General features: G+C 42.5%; 1 protein-coding gene across 3 annotated transcripts in view; it reads right to left on the bottom strand.

Annotated features, from left to right (window-relative positions):
• setd3 (SET domain containing 3, actin histidine methyltransferase) overlaps positions 1-14,753 on the bottom strand; it is a 54,760-nt gene that overhangs the window by 24,414 nt on the left and 15,593 nt on the right. For all 3 annotated transcript variants that reach the window (XM_063006993.1, XM_063006992.1, XM_063006994.1), the window contains exon 6: positions 12,800-13,056. In XM_063006993.1, coding sequence (XP_062863063.1) covers positions 12,800-13,056 — 257 coding nt within the window. The remainder of the gene's footprint in view (positions 1-12,799; positions 13,057-14,753) is intronic.

Raw genomic sequence — 14,753 nt, 5'->3', positions numbered from 1 at the left:
GAGAGAGAGAGAGAGAGAGAGAGAGAGAGAGAGCAGGAGAGAGAGCGTCTCTGCAGCGAGAGCTCTTGATGCATTAGCATTACCAGAAAGAGGTAATTCATCATACGGCTGATCCCACACTGGAACCATGTGGGGTGGCGGAGGATGGGAGGGGGCAGCGTCCCGTAAATCAATTAAAAAACAAAAAGCTCTCACGCCGCGCTCCAGCTTTCTTTAACGAGCCGACGGGAAATGAAGCTAATTGGTCGCCGGTCTGCAGGAGGGCTTCGGGTCCTTAGAGCCTGAAGGCCTGTGTTAAACCAACCTGCGTTTTATAAAGAACAAATATTTTACCCCTCAACCCGCATCGATTTTCTTCTTCTTTTTCTGATCTTTTATCAGCCCCATCACATGATGACCCGTCTCCCAGCATGCTTCACTTTTTTAATTTAACTTTCCAAGACTTTAATCCTGGTCCCAGAGCTTCAAAAAAGATGCGCATGGTTCACAGGTGGTTTTTAATTTCATTTTTGTGTTTTACCAGTGATTTATGCTGGTCAGGGTCACAGTGGGTAAGGCTTTCACAGAATCACTGTGCGCAATGCAAAAAAAAACAAAAAAAAAAACACTCAAGGCAGGACGCCAATCCATCCAAGCCTTGGTCACCGACAACTTTAGTTTTTAAAACTCAACGCCCTTAATCTCGGCGTGTGTGCGATGCAGTAAAACATCATCAAAGCGCGAATATGAGACGAATCTGCATTTGTTGAAATAATCGTCAAATCCAGTCTGGAAGCTCCACATGTTACTGTGTTTAGTAGTGCAGTGGTAGCACAGCGGTTAAGGTACACAACTAGTAATCAGAAGGTTTCTGGTTCAAGCCCCGCATCAGCCAGCTTGCCACTGTTGGGCCCTTGAGCAAGGCCCTTAACCCTCAATTGCTTGTGATGTATACTGTCTCAACTGTAAGTCGCTTTGGATAAAAGCGTCTGCTAAATGCTGAAAATGTAAATGTTTATCTTGGTTTTCCTCACTGTTTCACTTTTAAACTTGTGTTACAGCTCGAGGTTCTGAGAAACTGTGAGAATCAGCTTTTCCGAGAGCCTAAAACACTAATCATTAAAAAAAGCTTAACGTGGTTAAGTGGTTGCCCTGGCACAGCGGTGCAAAAGCGGTTTTGCCGCTTCTCATGTGAATGCACCTTTACTGAGCTGAATACGGTATTCCAAGATCAAGCATCTCCACGATTAGGAAGCATAAGGAAACAATAAAGAATTAAAGGTAAAGTGCAGCTTTTATTGTATTTCTGTTATTATATTTGCGTTATTTTCAGTGTGTAAGTGTCAAAAACAACCCCATTCATTTACATGAGCCTAAAATATATGCAGTTCCATGGGACCATGGAACACATTAACAGGTTTCCCAAACATCCTTAGGGGAAAATATTCCTTGACGTTGAGTTTCAAGGTACCACTGTAACTGAAACTCTGATACCTGATAAAAATCAAGCTGTTTCAGACCCTTAAATATCTGTCCAAATCATGAATCAAACAAAGAAGAAAAACAGCGGACAGTGCAGTCATGCAGTCTGATTGTGTTCTCCGTACCAGAAAAGGTCGAGCACAATATCTCGCGCGATACGGAAAAGAGAGCAGGAGGGTACCGCGGGGACCCTATTCATTTCTCATCAACAGCAGCAGATGCAGCACACCAAGGTTACTTTGCATTCGCTGCATAGCGGGGTCACCTTATGAGGTCCTCCTCCCCCACGTGTGCACGGCCCTGGCGAGGACACAACAGCCGTCATTGGTCCCCCGCGGTCAGCAAAGGCACTCAGATACGCCTCGATGCCGCTGACAACAGCCTATCCCTGTATTTTACACCAGTAAAAAAGAAATAAAATATATATTTATATGTATAAACATGTATATAAAAAGCAGCCCAATTCTAGGAGACGGGGGGCCGTAGCCTTGCCTGGCCGTCCTGACTAGGGGGGCGGAGGGGGAGGATTCTTGATAAGGCGGGCAGCAGGCAGGGAAGATACATTAGTAAAAGGGTGGCAGAATAAAGGGGACCGGGGTGGGGGAAGATGTCAGTCTCTCTCTCAACATGTGCGGAAGGTACAATCAGGTCAATTCGATTCAAAGCCGATGCGACAAGCTAATTTTCCAGCCCGGTCATCTGCGGCCGCCTCTGAAGAGAGGCTGACATTGACGGCAGTCATTACGGTGACACCGGCTCACAACCTGAGAAGCAGAGAGGTAGAGAGGGAGAGCAGCGTGGACAGGACGTTCGGCCACAGTAATGTCCCCAACTCTCAGAGAGACACATCTCCAGCCAGGCAAAGACTTGAGTGTACCTGCCTTGTGCCCATTAATAGAGAACAAATATATGTAAAATATTTATTTATTAGGATTTTAATGTCATGTTTTACACTCTTTGGTTATATTCATTACAGACATGGTAGTTACTCATTACACACGCTTCATCGGTGTCAAACACAGTCATGGACAATCTTGTAGCTCCTGTTCACCTCACTTGCACGTCTTTGGACTGTGGGAGGAAACCGGAGCACCCGGAGGAAACCCACACAGACACGGGGAGAACATGCAAACTCCACACAGAAAGGATCGCTGCACCTTGAAATCAAACCCAGGACCTTCTTTCTGTGAGGCAACAGTGCTAAACACCGAGCCACCGTGCCAACCCCCCCATATGTATACTGAAAAACCCCAAAAGATTACACTTTGTGCAGTGCTGTTGCCTCACAACAAGAAGGGCCTGGGTTCAATTCCCCAGCCGGGCAGCCATGGTGCTTTCTGTGTGGAGTTTGCATGGTTTTTCTGCATCCAGGTGGGTTTTCTCCAGGTGGTCCAAAAACATGCATTAAGGGCAACGGGAGCTACAAAACATTTATCCAAGTGTATGTGTCTCTCCCTTTGATGGACTGGCGATCGGTCTAGGGTGTTTCCTGCATTTCAAACATTAAATCTGTGATCCTGACCAAGATAAAGCGGAGTGAAAACAGACAATAGATACAGTGGGGTCAAAAAGTATTTAGTCAGCCACTGATTGTGCAGGTTCTCCTACATAGAAAGATGAGCGAGGTCTGTAATTTTCATCATAGGTACACTTCAACTATGAGAGACAAAATGAGAAAAAAAAAATCCAGGAAATCACATTGTAGGATTTTTAAAGAATTTATTCGTAAATTATGGTAGAAAATAAGTATTTGGTCAATAACAAACAAGCAAGATTTCTGTCTCTCACAGACCTGTAACTTCTTCTTTAAGAAGCTCTTCTGTCCTTCACTCGTTACCTGTATTAATGGCACCTGTTTGACCTCGTTATCTGTATAACAGACACCTGTCCACAGCCTCAAACAGTCAGACTCCAAACAGTCAACCATGGCCAAGACCAAAGAGCTGTCGAAGGACACCAGGTAGAAAATTGTAGACCTGCACCAGGCTGGGAAGAGTGAATGTACAATAGGCAAGCAGGTTGGTGTGAATAAATCAACTGTGGGAGCAATTGTAAGAAAATGGAAGACATACAAGACCATTGATAACCTCCCTTGGGGTCAAGATCTCATCCCGTGGGGTCAAAATGATCATGAGAACGGTGCGCAAAAATCCCAGAACTACACGGAGGGAGCTGATGAATGACCTGCAGAGAGCTGGGACCAAAGTAACAAAGGGACCATCAGTATACACACTACGCCGAGAGGGACTCAGATCCTGCAGTGCCAGGCGTGTCCCCCTGCTTAAGCCAGTACATGTCCAGGCCCGTCTGAAGTTTACCAGAGAGCATATGGATGATCCGGAAGAGGATTGGGAGAATATCATGTGGTCAGATGAAACCAAAATGGAACTTTTTGGTAAAAACTCAACTCGTCGTGTTTGGAGGAAGAAGAAGAACCCAAGAACACCATACCTACTGTGAAGCATGGGGGTGGAAACATCATGCTTCGGGGCTGTTTTTCTGCAAATGGGACAGGACGACTGATCCGTGTTAAGGGAAGAATGAACGGGGCCATGTATCGTGAGATTTTAAGCCAAAACCTCCTTCCATCAGTGAGAGCATTGAAGATGGAACGTGGCTGGGTCTTCCAGCATGACAATGATCCCAAACACACCGCTCGGGCAACGAAGGAGTGGCTCCGTAAAAAGCATTTCAAGGTCCTGGAGTGGCCTAGCCAGTCTCCAGACCTCAACCCCATAGAAAATTTGTGGAGTCCGTGTTGCCCAGCGACAGCCCCAAAACATCACTGCTCTAGAGGAGATCTGCATGGAGGAATGGGCCAAAATAGCAGCTACAGTGTGTGCAAACCTGGTGAAGACTTACAGGAAACGTTTCACCTCTGTCATTGCCAACAAAGGTCATGTTACAAAGTATTGAGTTGAACTTTTGTTATTGACCAAATACTTATTTTCCACCATAATTTACAAATTCATTTATTTAAATTCTTTAAAAATCCTACAATGTGATTTCCTGGATTTTTTTTCCTCATTTTGTCTCTCATAGTTGAAGTGTAGCTATGATGAAAATTACAGACCTCTCTCATCTTTCTAAGTAGGAGAACCTGCGCAATCGGTGGCTGACTAAATACTTTTTGACCCCACTGTAGATGAAATTATATGTGTTTAATTCTTAGCTGCAGTCAGATAGCATACTCACATATACAGTCAGTGGCCTCTTTACTAGAAGCACCATTCTGATACTAGGTACGACCCCTGAGGCTGGAAACTTTCATCTATGATTAGGCTCCATGTTTACATTCATGCTGCAAATCTGCTGTTCTGTCACATCCCAAAGTATCTCTGCTGGATTCAGATCGGATGACTGGGAAGGCCATTAAAGTACAAGAACACAGTTTAAAATGACCTGTGCTTTGTGACATGACATGTGCATGCTGATTGAATGGTATAGCGTGGTTGAAAGATTAAAGATCAGAGATATGATGTTTGATAAGATGTTCAAAATTGTTCCCCCTCAGTTTATGAGTGATAAGATGGTCAGACAGCCACACAGAGAGTCTAACTATGGTCAGCAGTAATACAAAGATAGTTTTGATAACCGACACAAAATGTGTCTAATACACAAACCAGCTGCTTGAACTGTTGACAAAAGGCACGCTGGTTCCATGGACTTATGCTGTCTACACCAAATCTTTAACCTATTATTGGTATCCTGCATCAACCATCCAGAATCATCTCACCAGATGATGTTTCTCATCTTTAATTCTTAAGTGTCCAGTTCCCATAAACCTGTGCCAACTGAAAGGATCCACAACATGAACTCAAACCCCACCGCACTGCCCCCCATTGGCTGCACTTGCCTGGTTGTTATTATTATATTACAACATTTTTGTTAAGTAAAATATTAAAATAACTAAGAGACAATGAAATATCAAAACAATGTAATCAAATGTAATCAAAATATACAGCGAGTGCACAGCAAGGGATTTTGGGAATCTGTGTAACCTGCTTAACGTTGCTAGAAGGCACGCCAGCTAATAATGAAGCTCTGGCATCTAAAAGTATAACCAATAAATAATAATAATAATAAAATGGCATTCAGATGTAAACAGTGAGAACTGTATACATGATAGAACTGAGCCACTTGCTACAGACTTTGTTTCACAAGTATGACAAAATAAGGATTCTGTGAAAATTAACGGCAAATAATATTACCAAGCGTGGGGAAAGACTAGAGCAGCTGAGAAAGCTTGCAAACTAGAAACAAATGCATCACCAAACCACTCAGAAGGCTTGTAAATTAAGGGTGAGTGCAATTGAGAGTTTGCTAATTTACACAACACTAGTTTAATCACTGATGATGCCATAGCAATCAATGGCTAGGAATTACAAATTATAACTGGTTAAATTTTTAAAAGGGAGGACACAAAGTCTCCCATGTCAATCCAAAAGACGCTAGCAAACATCAGAAAATTTATAAATTCTCCAGCTCGACAAGATCCAGATGATTCACTTTCTTCAATAAGATTGTTCTATTACATCCTTAAAAAGTTATAATTCAGTGATAAGATTTTGAAACCTCAAAATCCTTTTTGTCAGAACTGCACTTAATCCTGAACATCCTTAGAACATCTTTGGGCCTCCACTGCCACCTAATGTACAGACCGGGGTCCTAATACCGGGCAGGGAAGACGGATTCCTCCTAAACCGATGATCTCTGGGATAAAATAATCAAAAAATAAGCCAAAGGATACAAGATTTCCTCTGTTAATTACGTCCCTGATATATTACTGTATTTAAATTGGCACAAATTTGGCAGATTAAGATGAGGCTGAGGTACAGAAAACAATAAAGCTCAGTCTAATTATAAAACTTCCACCCCCCAAGACTGGAAAACATTTAATAAAGAAAAAACGTCAATAAACTGGGCGACACCACGACAAACATATTAACTACCGGCATGAATATTTGATGCCTTATCTCGACACTGAGGTGAAATATGGCCTTTTTGTTTTTTAATTGACAGTCATCTAATGAAAGAGAAGAAAGGCACATGCAGATGTTTTAAGTGAAATTCAGAAGAACAAAGCAGATTATTGCATGTTTAATAGCTAAGAGGAGAATAAACAGAGCTAATATGTACTGCATTTACTACAGACGCGTGTGAATTAATCAGCGTATAAGCACCATTTAAAAACGTCAGATCTGCATGTTTCAAATCAAATTTACAAACTGTTAGTCAAATATATTGCACAAATAATTACTTTCACTAAAGGATGATTAGGCTTCATTAATCCTGGTGCTTACACAGGAAAAAAAATAATAACTTACACAAGTTGAGGATATCGCATACCTGATTTGGTCCATTTTATTTCAGATGTCCTACCTGATGCAACACTCATCGTTATGTGGGCTTTGAACCGGCACTGAGAGTGCACTAACAAGTTCACCTTCCAAAAAGCCAAATCGCGTACAGATACATCACGTACAGATACACCCTGTGTCCTTCCGTCAGTCATGAAGATGCCTCAATCAGCCAGGTTGATAGCATGGCTGAGATACCTACCTAAGAGCTAAAGACCTTAGTGATGATGGGCTAGCGAATAAGACTTCTGTGCCACCTGAGCGCCCTTTATAAAGCTCTTTAATGTCCAATAGTAGGTTTATTAGTCAGCTTTCACATGATCAGCGTACCACATAAGAGGTTTTTACATGATGCACAACAAATTTATTCACATACAGTTAAGTATGAAATGTATTTTAGTTTATACAACAGTTAGTTCCGACCTTACAATCTGATTGGTTGAGAAGCGTTCTAACTGCTGAACATTTCTCACACTTTTTCATAAATACTTGGGGTTTTATTTTGTCTTGTTTAGTTTGTGTATTACAGTGGGCACTGTTTGAAATAAACTCAACTGTGTGGCATCTTTTGCTGGCATGTTACTTAAGCAATAGAACACTTGAGGTCGTGTGTTATCACGAATAACATCACGGCTGTGATTCGGTCGCAGGCACGAACCGAAGGCGAGTAGATCATCACAGCCGTGATGTTATTCGCGATAACACACGACCTCAAGTGTTCTATTGCTTTTATACAACAGTTTTTACAAAATAAAGAAAGAAAATAAATCAAAGAAGCCCTGAATTTCATAATAAATATGCTTTAATATTGACAATACCTTCCGCCAAAAAGTAGTTCCACAACGAATATAAAGTTTAACACTACAAAGCAGACATCCCAAGTTGCAAAAACTCATTTCAGGGAGGAAAGAACAAGAAGAAAAAGGCAAGAACCTCCGAAGGGAAAAAAAAGAAATAAAAAACCTCTTGCACACACCAAAGGATTATGGTAACTGGGCTATTAAACTAACTGTTCGCGTTACAAACACATTAATGTTCCCTACACAGTGCACTAGATTGTATATCAGATAACGGATTTAAAACGCGATCGGGAAAAAAAGTCTGTGTCGCCTGCGTGCGCGTTTGAGTGCATGAAGCTTGTCGTTACTGGCAACGCGTCAGCGGAGTAATACAGTTGTGGTGTGAAAAGGCCGTGCTGTTATCACCAATATCAGCACAGCCTTTTCACAGTTGCAGTTAGCAGCTCCTAAAAGTTCTGTTATCACCCATAATCCTTTGGTGTGTGCAAGAGGTTTTTTATTTCTTTTTTTCCCTTCGGAGGTTCTTGCCTTCTTCTTTCCTCCCTGAAATGAGTTTTTGCAACTTGGGATGTCTGCTTTGTAGTGTTAAACTTTATATTCGTTGCGGAACTACTTTTTGGCGGAAGATATTGTCAATATTAAAGCATATTTATTATGAAATTCAGGGCTTCTTTGATTTATTTTCTTTCTTTCTTTTGTAAAAACTGTTGTATAAAAGCAATAGTTCTATTGCTAAATTAAAACAAGGGTGCTCTGCAGTGCTTGTTTGTTTATTAGGATTTTAACGTCACGGTAGTTACTCATTACACAAGATTCATCACTTCTCAAGTTCATATCAAACACAGTCTTGGGCAATTTTGTATCTCCAATTCACCTCGCTTGCACGTCTTTGGACTGTGGGAGGAAACCGGAGCACCCAGAGGAAACCCACGCAGACACGGGGAGAACATGCAAACTCCACACAGAAAGGACTCGGACCGCTCTGCCTGGGAATCGAACCCAGGACCTTCTTGCTGTGAGGCGACAGTGCTACCCACCGAGCCACTTTTTTTGGTAATCTAAGTGTTGATAAGTTGTGGACAGTTGTGGCCTAGTGGTTAAGGTATTGGACTAGTGATCCAAAGGTTGCTGGTTCAAACCCCACTACTGCCAGGTTGCCACTGTTGGGCCCTTGAGCAAGGCCCTCAACCCTCAGTTGCTTAGACTGTATACTGTCACAGCGCTGTAAGTCGCTTTGGATAAAAGTGTCAGCTAAATGCTGAAAATGTAAATGATAAGTGATTCCAGGATGAGAAAACTTGCTGCCTAAAATGCAAACTGGTTCCCATTACACAGTTTCTTTGCTTAGGGCAGTTGTAGCCTAGTGGTTAAGGTACTGGACCAGTAATCAGAAGGTGCCCGGTTCAAGCCCCAACACTGCCGGTTTGCCAATTTTAACCCTCAATTTCTCAATTTCCTGTCACAATACTGTAAGTCACTTTGGATAAAAGCGTCTGTATGGAACAGTGGGAACCAGTTTCTCTCCACCACATGTGTGATGCTTGTTACTCCAAAATCACTTGACAGAATTTGCTGATTGGTTCTGTGATGGTTTTTAAAACAATGGAACCAAGTCCAATTGATGGTAAATTCTGGTTACAGCTCAGATGCCCTCTACTGTACAGAACATGAAACTAAACAACTTCAAATATCATTTCAATCCTAAAATTTATAACAATATCTATGTGAAGTCTAGAATTTATTTATTTATTTATTAGGATTTTAACGTCATGTTTTACACTCTCTGGTTACATTCATGACGGTACAGGTAGTTACTGGTTACACAAGATTCACCAGTTCAATTTGCGTGTCGCTTGCACGTCTTTGGACTGTGGGAGGAAACCGGAGCTCCCAGAGGAAACCCACACATACACGGGGAGAACACGCAAACTCCACACAGAAAGGACTCGGACCGCTCCGCCTGGGAATCAAACCCAGGACCTTCTTGCTGTGAGGTGACAGTGCTATCCACCGAACCACCGTGCCGCCCTTAATTTGATAATTAAAGCACAATTTCTGTGCAAAAGAGGGCGTCTGATCTCTAACCGAAATGTACTATCAATGGGATTGATGCAATTCAAACCCTTTTAAGGTGCCACTGTTTTAAAAACCATCACAGAACAATTCAGCTACAGTATATCTGACAAGTGATTTTACAATAGCAGCCAATCACAGTGACTAAATTATGTTCAATGAAATGCAAATGTGAAAACCATCAGTCTTTAAAAGCTAGTAGTAACACCTTTATTATTAAACCAGGGTATTCATTAGAGAGTTAAAAGACATGGGACAGTGACGCTGTGGGTTGATGCTGGTTGGAGATCATGATTATTAAGAGGTAAACATCGCACCCTGGTGGACTCAGCCTGCCAGTGCGTCTCAGCCCCTGAACAAGCTTATCAGAGTCCATGAAATTGAGTGCAAGAGGGCATTACAAAGCTCCTTTACCCATCTCCAAATGTCCTGCCCAGAGCCAGAAACCCTTTACAATCTGATATCCACCCCTGATCACCCAGCTGAGTAAAGGACACCTATCGGGACTGATACTGGCCTAAAGTGCTGGATAAGTATCCAGTGGGATTTTCCCATGGCTACATGAAGCGGATGTAAGTGACAGCACAGATCTTTGTGATTGAGGCGTCTGAGTCAACAAAATAGAAAAATTTTAAAAAGCATGTCAAGAGCACAGACGCTCCTTTCTGGTCTTGGTGGTGTGTGCACATTGACATCTCTTTTCCACCAACAAAGTACTGGGTGCTGGAGCTGGAGAAGTGAGAAAACACTATAAAAAATGAACACGATTCAGAAATAGGGGCCTGAATGGCATTAACTTTTTTCTGCTTTTTTTCCTTATAATTTAGTCATATGCAGTTACCTGATTGCAATACGCTTCCTCTCTACTGATGTTGACCACTTCTTTTTTTTTTCTCCCCTTTTTCTCCCTCTTTAACACGTCCAATTGCCCAGTTTGCATCACGCATGCTCTCTGCCTCTGCCGATCCCTGCCCTGACCGAGGAGATCGAAGCTAACCCACATCCCCTCCGACACGTGAGCAGCAAGCCGTATGCATCTTGCCACCCACACATTGACGGGTTTTGCGCCACCTAGCGTTGCGTGCGGAGAGACACACCCTAAGAGCACTCCTTCCTCATCTCCATGTAGGCGCCTCTAATCAGCCAGCAGAGGTCGTAACTGCACCATTCTGACAGAGAGAGACCCACTTCCGACCTTAGTCCCGCCCATCTGAACAGGCGGCCAATCGTTGTTCATATAGCCGCTCAGCCTCGCCCGGTAAGGCAGAGCTGGATTCATTTCGGCTCCGGTTGCAGCGTGTGTTTTTACCGCTGCGCCACCTGAGCGGCCCGATGTTGACCACTTCCGACTGAGGAATCTTTTCGCAATCTTTTCATATATGGATCAGCTTTGTGTACGAAGAGATACACCCTGATCCCATTATCCCTCGTCCCCCAATAGGGGTCGTAATTGCATCAGTTATGAGGAATCCACTCCGGCGCCCTTCCCTGGGACAACAAGCCAATCGTTGTTCGTGTAGGTGCCCGGCCTACTGGTAGCAGAGCTGAGATTCGAACCGTCGAGTTTGAGATGTCAGCTCAGGTGTGCTAGCGTGTTTTTTTTAGATGCGTCACCTAGGGTTGGGCGGTATGACGGTATTACGGTATACCGCGGTATTTAAAAATGATGACGGTATTTAAAAAAAAAAAAGTGAAGCGCCAAATTTCTGCTTCGGGTTTACCTTAAAAACGGAGACTTTAGGACATGCGCACATCCACTGTAAGGGAGGGGTGGGAGGGGTAGGCGGTTGGAGCTCGCTGATTGGTTGTGGAGGTGATCACTGAGGTGATAACACAAAAACTAGTGCGCGCTCTACATAGACGCGTTTTACGTCATCCTGTGCGCGCTCCCGAGAAGGAGGCTGTTTGAAACCTTAGACGCCTTAATAAGCTGTAGTTCCGTATCTTAACATTTCAAGAACGAGTGAGCATGGGAAGTGTCCTCGGCTTAAAACATGGCTGACGGTGCGGAGAAACGGAATTATTTTCAAACGTAAATAAATGATTATTGAACTTGTATAAACTTGCACATGTGTTTTTATTTGCAAAATCGAGCTTGTGAGTTGACATGCTTGCGCACTGTGCTATCCCATCCCATCGGTTTGAATGGCAAAATGCTAACTGTTAGCTTAGTATAAGACAGCCCCGATATTAATATCAATGATGAACGATCATGAACATTTTGCTACCTTGCTTTAAATGTAGGCATAATTCAAACAACACTTACATGAGAAAACAGATTTATTTTAAAAGGAAACTACAGGAAAGAGACAGACTGTGGTTGCATTGCATTAAGTTTCATAAAAATCCTCTCTTGTGCAGAGATGTGTTTGTTTCTGCTTTAAAACATACACGCCATGAACCAATCAGATTTAACATCATTAAACGAGTTTTTTCTAAATTATTTGTCATAATACTACTAGCGCTCTCTTTATCTCTCTCTGTGTGTGTGTCGCTCGATCCCCGTGATAACTGCGCAGTTCTAATCGGCTGTATTTCACCCACTCCGCTTCGCATCAGTAGACGGAATTAATCAGTCATATTTTATCAAATAAAAATATATGTAGAGAGCTCCCTAGCTTTTCGAACACACGACTCGGGTTCCTTTAGTTCATTTCAAAGAGCCGTTCAATAGAATCGGATCGTTCGCGAACGACCCATCACTGACAGACAGACACGCCCCCTCCCCCTACGCGGTTGAAAATCGGCAATATCGCCCAACCCTGGCGTCACCTGAGCGCCCCAGAACCTGTGATCTTGCACTGAACCATTTAGGCATGCTGGTGCATCTCTAATTAAATCATCAGCTGCTAGAAATAAATATAGACATTTTTAACCAAGAGCATTAATCGAACACGGTTAATCACCAACATTCTCTGGTCATTCTGTTTACCTACAATTCATTCTGCTAGGATCCTTAGAGCTTGTATTACAATTAACTAGACTGTTAGATGAGCTATGCTATCTCTAAGACTCCACAGCATGACAAGGAAAGTAATTAATATTCATTTTCAGATCTGCACACTAAAAATAAGTATATGCACACTATAAAAATCCAGTACTCACGTGAATGACTTTGTAAAAGTAGGCGTACTGGCGGGCTGTGTTCTTGTACTGGCTCAGCACGTCCTGGATGGCCTGGGTGGCCAGCAGGTGTTGCACCTCCTCCTCCTCAAAGTATAACGGAGTGTCGTAGTGAGCGGGCAGCGTTTTGATGTAGGGGAGCCAGGGGGATACCGGGTCGGCCCGTTCACAGAGAAGATGAAGTGCCAGGGTGACGTTACCCATGGCCTGCAGGATCCGGTCCTGACTGTACAGAGGACCTACAGGTTAAAGAACAGGACGATGAAGATTAGCACTTGAAGACGGGGAGAAATTAGTGTCGAGTTTTAAAAGGAGTTTAAATCATGTTTTAAAAGCTTAGTGATTTTGGCCACATCAATTTAATCCCACCGCAAATGCAAACATTTCATAAAGTGCCATCCTTTCTTCATGAACTACATTAACTTTGTAATCATCATGAAATCAAACAGCCCTCAGGTATTCTACTTAAGCAACAGAACACGAGAGGGAGTGTGTTAGGGAGCCGAAGGCGAGTGCCGTAGATCATCACAGCCGTGATGTTATTCGCGATAACACACGACCTCGAGTGTTCTATTGCTTTTATACAACAGTTTTTACAAAATAAAGAAAGAAAATAAATCAAAGAAGCCCTGAATTTCATAATAAATATGCTTTAATATTGACAATAACTTCCGCCAAAAAGTAGTTCCACAACGAATATAAAGTTTAACACTACAAAGCAGACATCCCAAGTTGCAAAAACTCATTTCAGGGAGGAAAGAAGAACAAGAAGAAGAAGGCAAGAACCTCCGAAGGGAAAAAAAAGAAATAAAAAACCTCTTGCACACACCAAAGGATTATGGGTGATAACAGAACTCTTAGGAGCTGCTAACTGGGCTATTAAACTAACTGTTCACGTTACAAACACATTATTGTTCCCTACATAGTGCACTAGATTGTGTATCAGATAACGCATTCATGTTCACTACATAGTGCACTAGACAATATATTAGACAATAGATTTATGTTCCCTACACAGTGCGCTAGATTGTATATCAGATAACGGATTTAAAACGCGATCGGGAAAAAAGTCTGTGTCGCCTGCGTGCACGTTTGTGTGCATGAAGCTCGTCGTTACTGGCAACACATCAGCGGAGTAATACAGTTGTGGTGTGAAAAGGCCGTGCTGTTATCACCAATATCACCACGGTTAGAACGCTTCTCAACCAATCAGATTGTAAGGTCGGAACTACCTGTTGTATAAAGTGCCGTAAACGCTGCCGTAATCTCCACATGTAGCACTGACGCATCAGTTAATCTTGTATTGTGAATTTCTCTCATTCACTCACCACATAGACTTAACATCACAAACTGAACTTTTCGAACCTGGGTATCGGTACTTTGAATTTAGTCGACTTCTGCTATTCCTAGTTTTAAATACTTGCTTTTATTTAAATACAAATATAACATACTGTATACATAATACATCCGAAGTAATTTGTAGAACCATGTGCCGCTAAGTTTAACATCTTAGCACAGTGCTAATCAGTCGCTTTAATCCAGTATGAACATGATTCAAATGCTACATCTTTTGGTTTTGTTATAATTAAGGCCCTACTTAATTCACGGCCGTGAAAATCGCATCACAGACGGCGGAATGAGACTTTTTCTGTCTTATATGCAATTAGCTGTCAAATTAAAAAGTTTGTGTTAAGCAATTTACATTTTTTGATTCACGTTTACTGGTTAATTTGCACTATGAGGTGTCCTAGCAATTCTACAGCAATTCAGAAGTGTACAGCCGCTAAAAACACGACTCAAGTAACCGTTCGGAAAACTCCCAACCAATTCTGTGGACGCAGAGGAGGGGGGTATGGGTCAAAACACGGACAAGTATTTTCGTCTTTGAGACAGAACATGAAGCCTCGCACCGTCGCTGGAGATCACAGACTGACTC

Source organism: Trichomycterus rosablanca, chromosome 13, assembly GCF_030014385.1.
Source record: "Trichomycterus rosablanca isolate fTriRos1 chromosome 13, fTriRos1.hap1, whole genome shotgun sequence".
NCBI lineage: Eukaryota > Metazoa > Chordata > Actinopteri > Siluriformes > Trichomycteridae > Trichomycterus > Trichomycterus rosablanca.
Note: the sequence above shows the minus strand (reverse complement) of the source record. Positions and strands in the feature narration are given on the sequence as shown.